A 15,302-nucleotide genomic window follows, 5' to 3' on the forward strand; every position below is an offset into this window, starting at 1 on the left:
CTCACACATTTATTTTTTAGCTGATTAAGATTATAATACAATTCTGAGATGTGAATTTGACTAGGCGCCTGCACGCTCATGGCTCCCACCACGCTCCCACACTACTCATGCCCATGTCCAATAGAACAAAAAATACAATATGGCCGATGTTTGACGTCTCTTCTGATCACAATTTAGTGTTGAGCATGAACCGTTGTGATTTCGATTTATGTATTTATCGACCTGTCCACGCTTAAAATGGTTATAAATTCTCTGTATTATCTCCTTTTGATGTTTACTGCAAGTTCAGCTTGAATACCTCACACATTTGTTTTTCTCATATTTCAGAGCGTGACGCTACACACTGATGTAGGTGATATAAAAATTGAAGTATTTTGTGAACTATGCCCGAAAACATGCGAAGTAAGTATAAAAATTTTTCGAATCTTCTATTGAAAAATCTCCTACCATTAACCAAATACTCAGTTTTATTCCTTTCACTGGGACACTTCTTCATTGTATGAAGCAAAGTGACAATCAGAAGGCATATTTTTGTCTGTTTCTAATCTAACCTAGTGGTCGAAAAGCAATAAATAATCTACAAATGATACGTTACTTCAAATTATAATTAGTCATCACACGTTTTAGCATCACAATCAATAATGACAAATTCATATCATTTATCGGCCAGAAGAATGATCTTTTATCTCTCGTATCTGCACCAAATATTTTATTTTCTGATTCTTCAGAATTTTTTGGCATTGTGCGCGAGCAACTATTACAACGGATGTCTATTTCATCGAAACATCAAAGGCTTTATAGTTCAAACGGGTGACCCAACACATACTGGAAAAGGCGGTACCTCAATTTGGAATCGTAAATTTGAGGACGAGTTCAAAGAGGATTTGAAACACAATGCAAGAGGCCTTGTATCAATGGCCAACAATGGACCCAACTCTAATGGAAGTCAATTTTTCATAACATACGGACCTCAACCACATCTGGACTTAAAATATACCTTATTTGGAAAGTAAGTATTAAAGAACATCTTGTGATAAAAATGAAAGAAATACTTGCAACGGCTCGTCAGTTTGATGTAAGCAGAATTCTTAATCTCATACATTTTTCAGGGTGATTGATGGACTTGATGCTCTTGACGAGTTGGAAAAATTGCCCACTAATCCAAAAAATTTCAAGCCACTGACTGAGACACGAATCAATGGTATAACAATCCATGCCAACCCACTCGCGGGATGATTCAACTTTACAAATACTGCTTTAGAATGTAATTCCAATTTTTATCGTAGCTCAGGTAGATAAAGCATTGTGGCTTTGACAACTGTTGAATGTTACCGTTTTTTTTTTTCAAAATATTTATTTGAACAAAAATGTTCGAAATAATATTAAATAAAGATTTGTTAAAAACTAATTCAGACAACTGCTGTTCTCATAAGGTTGATCACAATTCATCACCTCTTTTCTTGCTCTTTTCCTCTAACTATTATACATTCACGTTGATTCACAGCCTTTCAACTTACACATACTGTCTGTGTTGCACAGTGATAGCATATATGGTTTTACATGTTTGCTATAAATGGATTTAATGCTAAGCTTTTCTTTGTATAATTTAGCTAGTTTTGAACGAAATATTCAAAAATAATTTAATTACACCAGATTTCCGTCACAATTAAAGGAAAAAAATTGTAATCAATAATTTAAAAAATCTTAATTTGTATGTATATTAGTCATATATATCACGTAGCCTTTTATTTTCTGGATCGAACGGACTATGTAGATGTAGTTTGGCTGGATACTTGTGTCCCATAATTTCAATTTCGTAGTTTCCAGATTCTAAGTAATGTTTCGTTACGTTCTCCCCTTCAGGATGTGTTACATATCTTGAAAATAATTATTTACTTTAATAATTATTAAAGTACCTTTATTTCGTGTTGTCATTCAGATCATTACAGTTTACAAGGGAATTTTTTGCACTTACCCTTGTCCAATACTGTTTTCAAGTGCAAAAGCATATTCGCCTCTCCTCAAGTACCCAACGTTTCTTCCATTTCTGTAAATCGCTTCCAAACCCCACAAAGGAATTTGCCTAAAAAATTAAAATTGGTTTCACACCTTAATACTACAAAATGAATGAAAATATTCGAGTACCATCTCTTCTATAATGATATATAATCTGAAATCTAGCTTATATGATTTTTAAATTGTTATTACGCGTCTATGAGAAAATATGCCATTTTCCTCTTGACTCCGTTTTTTCTAACATAATCTATTTTCTTCTTCCCAAGGTAGTCTCCAGATTTCCGACAGACAAAGCCTAGACCTGCTTCAATTGGATTGTCATCCATCCTGAGATCTGAGTGCCATAGGTGATAGCCTGAATCACAATACAAAGGTATGCATTATTCGGTGCATTCTAGGGAGTATTTTAAGGCTACTTATTGAAACCAATCTAACAATGTGACTAAATAGCTATCATCGTGTATCTACTTTCATATAATTTGTACATTGATCAATAAAAGAAGACGACCTTTTTCACTACTGAGACTGTACAGTGCTCTGTACCCAGCTAATTTCATTTTATAAGCTTTTCCAGCGTCCATTATCGCATGATAAACTTCCATACATAATTGCGACGGGATATACAGCTCAAACCCAAGCTCTCCTACGAAACTTAGTCTTAATACACGCACTGAATTTCCCTTGATTTTCAAGAGCTTTGAGGTTGAGAATGGAAAAGCTGTATTTGATATATCCCCATCCACAATACTTTCCAATATTTTACGACTGAAATATTATAATATATTAAAGACTGCTGTATATTGAGTGCACTTTCATTTCGATCAATTACTTAATGTTTATACGATACGCAAGTATTCATATATTTGAATATACATACCTCTTTTTCCCCTGTATAGCGAGCACACCAATTTGTTTGGTAGCATCGTGCAAAGTGACCTCAAACCCTTTCTGTTTGACTACTTGATTCATGTGTACCCATGTTTGATATCCAGACATACCACCAGCAACTAAAATGGAATCATTAATTTCAAGTCGTGTCATTTGTATCTGTCTTTTTATATGCTATACATCTCAGTACAAAGAATGAGATAGCAAAAACTAATCTTACAGTGAACATTTCTAGCACACCCGACTGCTTTGCTTTGAACCCCATACTGCGTTTACATTAGGCAATTTCTCTACTTTGCCAGTCATTAGTATTATTGTATTTTCATACTACCTGTAGATCATATCCAGCAACTTTGAAAGATTCACATTAATAAGAAATAAAAGTAATAATCAATAACTTGTGTATTCTCAACTGTATGAATATGCCAAGCTTCTATTGGAAAATCATAGGCAGAAATGTTTGAGTAAATAATATTTCAATATATGTACCAATAAGAAATCCTTTTCCCTTAAGAATTGGATCTACTACAGTTCCAGTTCCGCCTTCTATACATGTAACAGTACAGTCTGCTTCGACACCACCGTGTTTGTTAAGCATACAAGTATAGGTAGTCTTGTTTACTTCGCGATTAGTGTCAGCTGTAAATAGATAATCGACAGCCTTTTGAGCTTCTGGTCCACAAAGGTAGAACTTTCCAAAGTATGAGAGATTAAACAATACCGCATTGTTTCTACATGCCAGAGCTTCGTCTTTGATCTGTAAAACGTAATTATTTAGTGAATGTATATTTCAATTGTACGTATAATCTATTTTTAATGTACATTCATGATTTGATAGTAATCAAATTAATAAGGTCTTCAGAAATTATGAATTTAATGAGGCGTAAAAAGATAGAAATTACTTGAAATACAATCATTATTCTGATAGTTAATTATATTCATATCATTATACACTCACAATTCGATGGTGTTCTGGAAAATTGAATGTATAATCTTGTTGAAGCAACTCGCTGTATTTATTATTTTCATTTTTCGGTGAACCATAACTTCCATAATAATCATATGGTGGAATTGTCACAGACCCTTCAGAAAGAAACCATCCTGGTCTTTCCCATCCTTGCCGTTCTTCCATGACTGCACCTTCTTTTAAGAGAACCTACGTACAAATAGTATTTGTAACAATTCAAGTCATCATATGATTACAATTTTCACTTGTGTGTAACTGGGTACAAACTATTCCATCTTAAATCTTTCAAGATATATGTTGTTTATACAGTAAAGTAAAAAATCTATTTTTAAAATAAGTTCAAAATAGTGAAGAATATCTTACCTCATGAAATGGATCTTTATTCAAATTTCGTCCACTCAGATACTCATCATGAGGAAAAACTATACTATAATTTTTTGCATATGCTTCATGAGACCTCTCATTTGCCCAAAGAGAATCACTTGTTTGCTCTGGCGTAAATCTACAAACGGTGATTAAGAGGTTGCAACATTGTTTTTGGATTTCGTCGAAAATTTTTACACTCAATTCCAGTAGTATTTTAATTACCTTCTAATATCATAGCTGTACATGTGCTTATCTGGTCGTCCATGAATTATCCACTTTGCTATTTGATCCCCACAGCCACCTCCCAGCATCATTCCAGCACTGTTGTAACCACAGCTGTGAAAAAATCCCATACATCTGGGATCCTCCCCTAAAATCATAGTTTGTTAACAGTGCGTTGCATTTACTATAATAAAATTTAAATATCTCATAGACATGGAAGGAATTTAAAATGTTTATTTGAAAAATAAGAGCAAGTCTCATTGTTTATATCTGTCGACTCACCTAGAATGGGTTTGTGGTCTGGAGTGAAACTCTCAGGCCCACATACAGTACTCCTTATGCCTGCCGTTGAAAATTGAGGAATCAATTCCACAGCTCCTTTAATGTGTGGGCTAAATACATTCCAGTCTAACTCATACAATGCGAAGTTGAAATCTTTTGGAACCTTGAAAGATGACAAGTCTATATATAGATATAGTTAATATACAGTTGTATGTGTAACGTAGAATTCGAACTTACGGACTGCAAAATAATAGGGTTTGACTCATAGCCTCCCATGCATAGAGACGAGCCTTGTATTCTAAAGTACATGTTTCTATCATGGTCCCTTATATTTGGACAATTCTGTACACCTTCAATAGGTTCACTGACAACATATGCGTGTTTCATTGGAATTAAAGGAATCTGGAGACCAGCCATGTTAGATATACTTCTTGACCAAACTCCTGCAGCATTCACCACGCAGTTCGTTTTTATAATACCATATGGTGTTTCCACACCGGCAATTTGTGAGGAACCTAATTGTGTTTCTTTTTTCAGTATTCTAGTAACTGGACAATCTTGTACTACCTGCAATTTGATGAATAAATTAGGTGGCGTTCTAAAAATCTAAACATTGCTTGACGGACCGAATGTGAGAGTATCTTACCTTGGCCCCATGTTCCTTGGCATATTTTGTCAATGCGTTGCATAGCATCGCAGGGTCAACTACACCATCCTTTGGAGTGTACAGCGCCCCAAGAAATGCTTGTTCGTTCAAGAGTGGAAAAATCTTATTTGCTTCTTGGGGAGACATTAGATGTGAATCTACGCCGCATACTTTTCCTGCTGTTGCCAATCTTTTGTATTCGTCCATTCTTACCTACAAATTACATCAATACTCGTATCATCGAGTTCATTCAAAATATCAGAAATACGTTTTTCAACTTGAGAAATTAAAAAAAATTTATATACACGTCCTTACAAAACTCTATAGCTAACAAAAATTTATTCGCGAAGTTATAAAAAGTTGGCATGGCAAAACGGTTAAATGCCATCTTTATAATTATTCAGAAATACAAAAAAACTGACCCTGAACTGACTGAACTCTTGTGGTTCCTAATCAGTTCAAAATTCGTAAAATTGTTTAACGCTACGACTGAGACAGAAAAGGACCTCAATGATATGCTACACTTCGTACCTCCACAGGCCATACTGCTCTATCAAAATTTACGTCAATAAAACTGAGTTACTGTACTGTCCTACAGTTTTTCCATTAAAATTTGACAATTTTGTCAGCAAATTATGTTCATATTGGCACTTACACCGTTTTCGATCCCTCCCTAGCTCGCCAATTTGCTCCGTAATATTTGAAAATCTTCAACCGCATCTGAGCAGTTAAGATTCAAACTTTCGATTCATGTCTGTTTCGTCGTTTTAATATCGCAATTGTGTTTGTAATCGGTATTCAACGTTAAAAAAAAATTCGAACGATCCACGAACTTACACTGGCACGGAAAAAAATAATTTTCGCAAGTCATTTTCTAGAAGGCGGATTGCTCTATCGAATCGAGGCTCAGGCCATTTGAAGAGCTTGAAAAAAAACTCTAAAACATACTTTTTGATTTCTTTTAAAATTAGCTAATCGTATTTTGGGACAATTTTTTCACCTTCTTGAAACATCATAATGATGTCACACAGTTTTACCGTACCACCCTTCATTAATTATGATATGAAAAATTTGAAAATTACCAACATCAGAATGAGCAATATACAGCCCTCCATTATTAATCCATCCAGGGTCTAATCCGGTTTCTGCTTCTAGACGCATTAGCAACTCTCTTGTCGTGTGCAACAATTGCATTTCCACATCGTTCGGTCTCAGTTGCCAAATCAAACCTGCGGTATGCCATGTTGTTCCAGCTGTTAACTTTGCTCGTTCCAAAAGTATTGCACTGACTCCATATTTTGCCAAGTGATAAAGCGCATTGCAACCTGCACTACCTCCACCTTTCAAACAATTGCGTAATTTTTATAGCATATGAATAATTCAAATAAGAGTTATTAATTTGTGCAATATACACGTGTAACTCATTTAAAAATAATATATTACATAATTAAGAATACCTATCACTACTACATCTGCAAATTCAGGAACATTTATTGTTTGGCTACATGTACTATTTTCTTCTGTCGGTTTGGTCAGCAACGTTCTTTTAACGTCAATGATTGTTTTTCTGTTTCCCAGCTAAAAAATGCGGCTAATGAATTTGTGATTCAAATTCTTATCATTTTCTACGTATGTATGCAATACATGAATTTCACGATGGTTAACAAAATACCACAGTACATTATCTATGGGTCAAAAATATTCCGTCAATGCCCTGATACGTGCAATATTTCTGCAATGTTTGAATGAACTTTGTTGATCAAAATTAGGTAGACATCAACAACTGCTTATTTTTCAATGAAAATAAATTTAAACAATACAAATATCAGACTTAAGTTTCACTGTGAAGTAATCAATTATTTGAACAAATATTTTAATTCATACCTTAAGTGCCGCTAAGCGGATCATGTTTTCGGTTTTACTGATCAATGTCTTGAATTTTGTGCGTGACTGACCGCCAGCTTTAGAACAAACTGATTTGACAAGAGTCATGATGGATGCTCTGTTTTGTAAAATTTCTTATCAGAGGCTATGCATTATTACTCTCTGTTCTTTGCACATAATACGTCACACTGCAACACATGAACAAACATTACAGAATACTTAAATTTGGAGCTGAATTGCTGATAACTTGGCTTCATTAAAAATCAAAAGCTGAAAATATTAAAATGCTGCAATTGTGTACTTAGCTTGTTTATCACAAGCTAATTTTAGATTAAGTATCATTGAGAAGAGCTACTGGCTGCACTGCCAAGTTTAGCACTCGATTTCATAAAGTTGGAATATTCCTGAATGTACACCGTATTTATTTTTGATGAATGCAACTGTATTTTTATACCTTTACGTAATCAACAAGGGTAAAGTTAAGAAGGTTGAATTGTAATCAAATCTAATTATTTTGAAACAAGTAATTATGGTATGTTGAAATAGCTGTTAGAGCGTTGATATTTTAATGTTCAAAGGGCACAATGGTAATTTCTCAGGAAGTCATATCTGTGTTACAGCAGCAATAATTCCATCAACTAATTCTTTTTCCTTTGCTGGAGAAATCAGTTATCGTTCGTTATCACGTGTACTACAATCGTTATTAGTAATTCATAATCGTTATTAGACTTACTCTCTATACAGAAGAAAATAATGGATACCGTAGAACATGTATAATGTATGATATGTATAATATGTACAATAGCCAGACCATATTGTCTTAGCACTGATGTCATTTCTTTGATTAGGATGCAAATGTTTTCCACAGTTCCATAATAACGAAGTTCAGCTGTTTACTAATTCGAAGTTCAGAAACTTCGTTCATTATTTATTACCGCAATTGTAAATAAAACAAAATATCAAATTACCAATGTGTGAACATTGTGTTGAACTATTTTATTTTTCTAGCATTCTTACAAAGTGATGTTACAAATAAACGCACAATTGAAAGCATCACATTATTTATAATGCAATAATCATCGTATAATGCAGTAATGTCAATATTTTTTCTGTAATCAACTGGTACTGTGATCGTGTATGTAAGTCAGCACTTTGGACATACTTAAATATATATTGTTTAAAAACAAACTTAAAAAATATGCCGAAGTGCAGAGATTCTATGCATATTTAGGCATTTCAAATTCAAGGATTTCGCTTAAGACCAGTTTTGAACGCGCGAATTTTGAAACACGCGGTCCAGTGTGTCAACGCTATATGTATCGGAACTTTGGACGAATAATTAAGTTATTCGTAAAAACTTTACCAAGTAAACGTATTTGCATTGGTAATTTTACTCTAATTCAAAGGTGCCTCCCACAGCTCGATGTTATACCTACCAAATTTAAGCCTATATCGTACAATGATGCGGCGCTCATGTATTCGAAGAACGAAATATTATTTTACTGCAGTTTCGCGATCGCTCGGCTTCAGAATGTGGAATTTTTTCTAACTCCGCATAGCGTTTGAATTGCACAGTCGCTCTTTCAGTTACACGACAATTCTCAGCCACAAGCCCCGATATGCTTCATCCGTATGCTTAAAATACGAACTAGACGATGTTTAGAAGTCTTACTTGTGCATGCATGGACATACTCAGTGATGAACGCGCTGCACGGGCTCATCTAAAGTGTTTGAAAGATGGGGCAGAGGTCACGTATCTCGTCCCATATATAATTCTCGCAATAGATCCGAGACTACATCTAAGGCAATTGTGTTCAATTATATTTTACGATCTACTTATATCTCATAGTCTTATTTGATAATCATTGTGTTATATTGCTGATTATTGTGTCTTGTAATTATTACGCGGAATTTCACGCGTTCGTCTGTATTATTGACCAACGCTGTTAACGCAACGGCGATTGTTTATTGAAATATTACTGTAAAATCTTTTGATATTTAGCTGTACGCCACTAAATTAACAATCAAATTATTTCTCTCACAATTCTAACTGAAAGAAAGTTACTGTTTAATTCTTACCCTGCACTCGCCTCTACACTATTGTATATACCATTATAACACGTGCGTTTCAAGAACGATTTCACAATCCGAAAATGTATTCCTCACAGCACGGTAGTACAATACGCACTGTGTATTGGATTACTGAAAAAACGTAGCAGGCGACCTTGGGAAGAGAGAAGTTGATTCCCTACCTACATATAGTGGCATGGGAACAGCTATTAGACATATGAAATATATGATGCTTTGAAAGTTGTATATGCAAAAGTCCCGTTATGTTATAATACGGTATTTAATGACGCAAAATTTCGTTTCCATTTTATGAAAGTCTCATTTCATTTTCAAAGAATTTCTCGTCTTCATATTTATTCGGTTTAGATAAAACTTTGTCCGTCGGTTTAATTATAATAACATTATCGATCGTTCCAATTTGACAATCTATTCAATTTCGCGGTGAACCTGATGCGCTGACCTCAATTTCGAAATAACATCACTCGTAAAAAATGAAGAATGCTATCTATAAGATATTACGCAAAGCTGAATAATTTCACAACAATTCGTTTTGTTGAGCACAAACTGGCGATATAATGTAATATAAAAACATTTTGCACAGAAATTAACACTCAGATGAAAGCTATTCAAAATGAAAATACCTTTTCCTGTATTGATTGTTTACGAAGTAATGGGTTTACCTTCAAAATATATCTAATAGCCCAAATCATACCTACTTGGTATTCTAATATTGTATTATTTATTTTTTCCGTGAAATATAACACAATAATCTTAACAGATCGCAATGAAAAAAACTGTTTTCTTTTACAAATAATACATAGTACATCATTTTCTGGTAAAACTTTGCGATAAAAAATTAATACCAGACAACAGAATTGAGACACAAAATATGAACCAGGTACAAAAATTTTTATGAGTCACGTTTCATCTAAACAGATGATTCTCTCTACTTATAACAACACCTGCGATCAAAATTTAAACTTTTCATTCTATGTAAGAATATCACTATATATAGTAAGTCCATGCAAGTACCAATTATCATTCGTTTGAAATTTTTTGTTCCTCTTGCGTATTATTCTAGTCCTATACATCAAAAACATTTTCAGTTATCACACGTTGACAAACTCTTGAAGTTAGGAAAAACTCGAGTAAAAGATTTAAGACGAAGCTTTCCTTAATGTGAAATAAGAATGGTAAGTTTCAGAAAAAGCTCGTTACATTACTAGCTTGATGAATATAGGTGAAACTTATGTAGGTAAAGATCATTTTTCGAAATACGTTTTAATACATGATTTGCGGGCCAACTTACGCAACAATATTTCCAGTTTAGTAAAATTTCAACATCATCTTCGAAACATCAGTCCCTGTATGGTGAGCTTGAAGAATAATGGTAGCACACAGTAGGTAACAGATTTCATAAATTAAAAAAAAACTGAAAGAATAATTTTTTTATCTTTTTAACCCCCCAAATTTTTTTTGGAAACGATATCCGCGGATTATTTAAAGCTCTTGATACTGGAAGTCAAAGTTTTCTAAAGAAGATGTAAATACTGGAGTGTTTCTATATATATATGTTGTAAAAACACTAGAGCTATAACTTCTGTTATTTAAGTATGTGTTACAGAAGTTATAGCTCTAGTGTTTTTACAACATTTGCTCACTTTTAAAGAAACCATGTAACAAGAGTAATTCAAATATGCAGAAGGCTCACGTATAATGCAGAATTTATTCTCTACCTCAACTCGTTTCTAACTGTAACATGTGACTAGTATTTTAAATTGAAAGTACATCATCCAGATAATTGAAATAAATAGTTTCTATCATAGAGTTTTAACCCATGACAAGCTGATTTGCGAGATCAACACAATTTTTTAGCTAATCAGCAATCATAAGACACTGTTTATAACAACATGATATTTCAACAGCAAAAATTATACGTATGTATACAGAACAATAAACCGAGTGTCGTAATAATATAGATTATAGCTCGTTAGTGTCAAATACATATTCATAGTATTTTCAGAAATAACAACAGATAATCTTACTTTCTGCACAATATGTACAAGGCATTCATTCGTACGAAGGAATCACATTAAATTATCAGACGATTAAAAGCAAATTAGGCCGGTTGTGAAGTACATAATCAAACGCCCCAAGTTTTTAATGTTTTCACAATTGTGTCTAAAATTCAATCTACGTTGAACGAAATTTAAAATTCACGAATGCCTTGTACTTCCACATACATTCAATATATCACAAATAATTTTACTCACTAGAGCACAACATGAAAAATAATTTCTAAGGCCCGAATCAAAATAATAAATGTTGAAATAAATCATTCTTTCTTCAAATTGTTATCATTGCACAACATTCCAACCCTATGCAAGCTTTTCACCTTATACTACACTTAGGATCGCGTAAATTCATCGCTGACGAGTTACAAAGACGTGTGCTCTTCACTAGCAATACTATCTGTATCTTCTACGTCTGAATTTGTAGCTGCCTGAACCCGTGCATATTCATCCGTATCGATACTCTTACAAAAATGTATGGCGTATTTTAATTTTTGACGTAGTACTGGCTTGCAAGAATATCTCGGCATTTTTAATAAAAAGAAACACGTGTAACTCTCTGGAAGGAAATGATCTGGAGGACTGTATTTGTCGAGTACCTAAAAATAAGAAATATGGATTAAGCATCCTAGTTACGTATAGATGAAGAAATTTCATAATAACACTGACAGAGCCTTTATAATTAGTACTACTCAAGTTTTAGTACAGTGATTTTATAAATTATTTGTAGTTGGAATCGATAAATCCATTACGGTTCAATTTAAATCGTTTAATTTCATACTATAATTATCTGACCAATCGATTATGAAGGTAACTTTTCTCATCATGCAATATCCATAACCGAAATTCTAAGAACGGCAAAAAGAGTATAATAATATACTATATTTATTATTATATTAGAACTATCAATTTATACCTGTAAAACAAAGTCTCTTCCTCTGAAATCAGCAATTGTGCGTGGCAGTCTTGTTCGACCCCAGACAAATCGAAGAAATAGTGATCTTTCTTGATTTGAAAACTCTTCCATAACTTCCCAAAACCACTGAATTAGTGGTGCAGTTCCATCTACGCCTAGATTATGAATAGAATTTTTTCTCAGCTCTTTATAATATTGTCAAATCGGCATTCCAACAGACTGTGACAGTTAGGTATAAAATTGCAATGCAATTTCATGCAGGTATTGAAACAGTACCTTTGTAAGTTGCTACCGATTTCAACAGGCTAAGTGGAATGTCTGGACTTCCACAAACCATTGTTTCCAACTCTACTCCACTAAACAATGCTAGAAGAGGAACAGGCACTACTTTAGACATTCCTTCCCTGACAGCAGCTATTTGAGTATCAAATTCGTGAAGTCTGTAGTTCAATGCTAATCGGACATACTCATGTCGATTTTCAGGAGTTATTTTTCGGTATCTGGGAAACAGGAGAAAAAAAAATTTACATTTGCCGAAGCTATGAAGATAGACTGCAGCGTATTTATGGTAAAAGAACTTTTTGATAAACTAAATAAACGATAAGAATCATGGAATACATATTATATAAAAAAAAGTATTCGTTTACCTATTTGACAATGGCACATCAACACCAACAGCAGATGGAGTAGAGAATGGCATTTCTAGAGTTTGAAATACTTTTTCATCTGGATCCATGTCTCTGATACATAGTAGTCCAGGAACATAGTCTCTGTCAACCTCGGTAAGATCAGCAGGGGTTAAAGAAATTCCAGCAAGTTGTTTCCATACTGGTTCCGCTAAATTTAAGCTTAGCGGGCTCCCAGTTCTAATAGCGATGCCTATCAATATTCCTGCAAAAATGATGAGAATATATTAAATTTGAAAATGAAAGATGGTACATAGTCTTACGTTAAACATTAGTGAGAATGCAAGACTAATGAAGTTACCTAAAAATTGGAACATGTTTATATGCAGATCAGATGTAGCCAAGGGATTCAATAAGAAGCAATCTCTGTTAGTTCCATTGTCTTCACGACCGTTAGGTGTAGGAATAAGGAGTGGTAGTGATCCATTTTGAAGTTCATCACACATTTCTGCAATACTTTCGCTGTATCCCCCTCCACAATCATCAACACTTTCACCTGTTGACATAAATATAAATTAGCTGTCATAATTGGAGAAATTTATAAATAGAGCTACTTTGCAACATAGAATACTAGTAACTGACTCTTGCAAAGAAAGTGATGTTGCGTGTGAATTAATCAAAAATGGTATGAAAATTATTTAACTATTTATCTATTTTAATTATTTACTCACCAACAAATTTAACTTTCCAAACTCTGTGTGGCAGAAATAAAACATCCTGTGTTAGCAACGGCATCTTAGAAACCATTTGTCCAAATACAGATTTTATCCCGTCAGGTCCAGCAAGACCTCCTTTACTCCTTGCTCTCTTTACTTGAATTCGATTCAATTCAATAACAGGTCCATATTGTCTATCTCTGACCATCGTAGCTTGGACAACTTTCCGAAACGTAGCTTCCTTAATACTATATACTAGCATAGGCGCTAATTTATTTAATCCAATATGTCCGGTTGTTTGGAACATAGGTAAGGATGGACAAAGTAATTCAGCAAAGTGATGTAATAATACTAATCTATTGTGCAGGGCAGAAAATGGTAGGTCCTTAACAACATCATATTCCATAGGTGTTGTGGCTGGCAGTCGGCTTTGGGGAGCTTTTGTAGTGCTCCAGGCTAAAGTATGGGCGCTGCCACATGCAACTCGGGTTATTTTCTTGCCCTGTAAGGCATGAACAAGCCTGGGTCTTTGCAAAGCATTTGTTGTACCGTCTCCTAGTTGCCCCTCGTCATTGTCACCCCACGTAAATACCTCTCCTTTATCAGAACATGCTACACAATGGAGAGAGCCTGTTGCAATAGAGATAATTTTTTTCCCTTGCAGAGCTGCAACCTTTCGAGGCCTTCGGACGTGATCATCTGTACCATGACCCAGGCGATGGTAATCCCCTTTTCCCCTGCACAAATGTTGTGAATAATGTAACTACATTTTTTATTTTAATTGTTTTTAGTAAAGACTAGACCCTATTTTCCCCATTTTTTCGGAAAGCTGAATTCATAAAAGAGCCGTTTACTCTTAATTACCACGTATATACAGCCCCTGATCGCGTTAATGCAACCGAGAACTGGCTGCCACATTCAACTTTAATGACACCTAACCCGGCAAGAGACTCAATTTTCATCGGTACTTTACATCCATCACTTCCACCTCTACCAAGTTTCCCATAGTCTCCATCACCCCAACTCCAAACATTGTCATCATCGGTAACGCAAAGTGTTTGTGCATCCCCACTGCCACAAGCTACATCAACCACTTTGTATCCCTGTAATGCTGAAACTAATTTTGGTCTCAGCTGATCGTCGCTGTCACCGTGGCCCAAGCGCCCATATCTCCCTGAAAATGTAACGATTAAGTTATGTCAAACGCACACAAGAGGGGAATCCTTGCTACTGCTTATATTATTATACCTTTTCCCCAAGTATATAGCCAGCCAGCATTAGTTATAGCTGCACTATGGTGACCTCCACAAGCAATATCAACAATTTCCATACCAAGTAATGACTCAATTAATTTTGGTCTGTCGTAAGATAATTTATTGCCGTGTCCTAATTTTCCATCTTCACCCTCACCCCAGGAATAGACATGGCCTTCTGAACTCAAGGCTAAGCTATGCTTTCCTCCAGAATTAACGGCAACTTTCTTGACAAAAACATGTTGAATTGATTCTAATAATGTCGGGGTCAAAGCTGAGTCTGTTCCACCAATGCCCAATCTCCCAACTGCACCATACCCTAAAATGTAAATTTATATTTGTAGCAGTGTAGATACTGCACAGATGGAAATGGATACT

The 15,302-nt window shown here is 34.6% G+C and overlaps 3 protein-coding genes across 12 annotated transcripts in view; 1 reads left to right on the forward strand and 2 right to left on the reverse strand.

Annotated features, from left to right (window-relative positions):
• The first annotated feature begins 90 nt into the window (after positions 1 to 90).
• Positions 91 to 2,535, forward strand: LOC124300377 (peptidyl-prolyl cis-trans isomerase-like 3). 3 transcript variants are annotated; one of them, XM_046754430.1, is made up of 5 exons: positions 91 to 240; positions 328 to 402; positions 729 to 1,009; positions 1,110 to 1,264; positions 2,283 to 2,535. In XM_046754430.1, exons 1-4 carry the CDS (start codon positions 238 to 240, stop codon positions 1,234 to 1,236), a joined length of 486 nt encoding a protein of 161 aa, XP_046610386.1. In that variant the 5' UTR covers positions 91 to 237; the 3' UTR covers positions 1,237 to 1,264; positions 2,283 to 2,535. The 3 variants fall into 3 exon arrangements, with proteins under 3 accessions (XP_046610386.1, XP_046610387.1, XP_046610385.1); XM_046754431.1 differs by having other exon boundaries at positions 2,287 to 2,535; XM_046754429.1 differs by having other exon boundaries at positions 1,110 to 2,535.
• Positions 746 to 10,909, reverse strand: LOC124300370 (sarcosine dehydrogenase, mitochondrial). Of its 7 annotated transcripts, XM_046754416.1 has the most exons (17): positions 9,351 to 9,770; positions 8,708 to 9,070; positions 7,272 to 7,459; positions 6,845 to 6,965; positions 6,474 to 6,727; positions 5,388 to 5,600; positions 4,979 to 5,308; positions 4,742 to 4,904; positions 4,460 to 4,607; positions 4,235 to 4,373; positions 3,863 to 4,060; positions 3,394 to 3,661; positions 2,894 to 3,023; positions 2,525 to 2,781; positions 2,209 to 2,371; positions 1,976 to 2,083; positions 746 to 1,877 (listed from the first exon to the last, which is right to left on the reverse strand). In XM_046754416.1, exons 3-17 carry the CDS (start codon positions 7,377 to 7,379, stop codon positions 1,721 to 1,723), a joined length of 2,757 nt encoding a protein of 918 aa, XP_046610372.1. In that variant the 5' UTR covers positions 7,380 to 7,459; positions 8,708 to 9,070; positions 9,351 to 9,770; the 3' UTR covers positions 746 to 1,720. The 7 variants fall into 7 exon arrangements, with proteins under 7 accessions (XP_046610372.1, XP_046610373.1, XP_046610370.1 ...); XM_046754417.1 differs by lacking the exons at positions 8,708 to 9,070; positions 9,351 to 9,770 and adding an exon at positions 10,651 to 10,909; XM_046754414.1 differs by lacking the exon at positions 8,708 to 9,070.
• LOC124300368 (E3 ubiquitin-protein ligase HERC2) overlaps positions 10,064 to 15,302 on the reverse strand; it is a 19,072-nt gene continuing 13,833 nt past the window's right edge. The window contains exons 7-15 of one of the 2 annotated variants that reach the window (XM_046754401.1): positions 14,920 to 15,243; positions 14,536 to 14,845; positions 13,687 to 14,408; positions 13,317 to 13,511; positions 12,977 to 13,220; positions 12,606 to 12,829; positions 12,330 to 12,484; positions 11,737 to 12,012; positions 10,064 to 10,717 (exon numbers count right to left, since the gene is read on the reverse strand). In XM_046754401.1, coding sequence (XP_046610357.1) covers positions 11,779 to 12,012; positions 12,330 to 12,484; positions 12,606 to 12,829; positions 12,977 to 13,220; positions 13,317 to 13,511; positions 13,687 to 14,408; positions 14,536 to 14,845; positions 14,920 to 15,243 — 2,408 coding nt within the window. In that variant the 3' untranslated portion in view covers positions 10,064 to 10,717; positions 11,737 to 11,778. Of the gene's footprint in view, positions 12,013 to 12,329; positions 12,485 to 12,605; positions 12,830 to 12,976; positions 13,221 to 13,316; positions 13,512 to 13,686; positions 14,409 to 14,535; positions 14,846 to 14,919; positions 15,244 to 15,302 lie in introns of both variants that reach the window. The other variant, XM_046754400.1, reaches the window with a different exon arrangement.

The sequence above is a fragment of the Neodiprion virginianus genome, chromosome 3, assembly GCF_021901495.1.
Source record: "Neodiprion virginianus isolate iyNeoVirg1 chromosome 3, iyNeoVirg1.1, whole genome shotgun sequence".
NCBI classification, from domain to species: domain Eukaryota; kingdom Metazoa; phylum Arthropoda; class Insecta; order Hymenoptera; family Diprionidae; genus Neodiprion; species Neodiprion virginianus.

Excerpts from the sequence above, each read along its gene's own strand:
- LOC124300370 (XM_046754417.1), bottom strand. The coding sequence starts at position 7,379 with ATGACTCTTGTCAAATCAGTTTGTTCTAAAGCTGGCGGTCAGTCACGC. Across the intron at positions 2,372-2,524 it reads CAGTCTCAGTAGTGAAAAAG|GCTATCACCTATGGCACTCA; the intron begins GTCGTCTTCTTT and ends ATTGTGATTCAG. Across the intron at positions 2,084-2,208 it reads GCATATTTTCTCATAGACGC|GCAAATTCCTTTGTGGGGTT; the intron begins GTAATAACAATT and ends TTAATTTTTTAG.
- LOC124300377 (XM_046754429.1), top strand. Across the intron at positions 403-728 it reads TATGCCCGAAAACATGCGAA|AATTTTTTGGCATTGTGCGC; the intron begins GTAAGTATAAAA and ends CTGATTCTTCAG. Across the intron at positions 1,010-1,109 it reads AAATATACCTTATTTGGAAA|GGTGATTGATGGACTTGATG; the intron begins GTAAGTATTAAA and ends TACATTTTTCAG.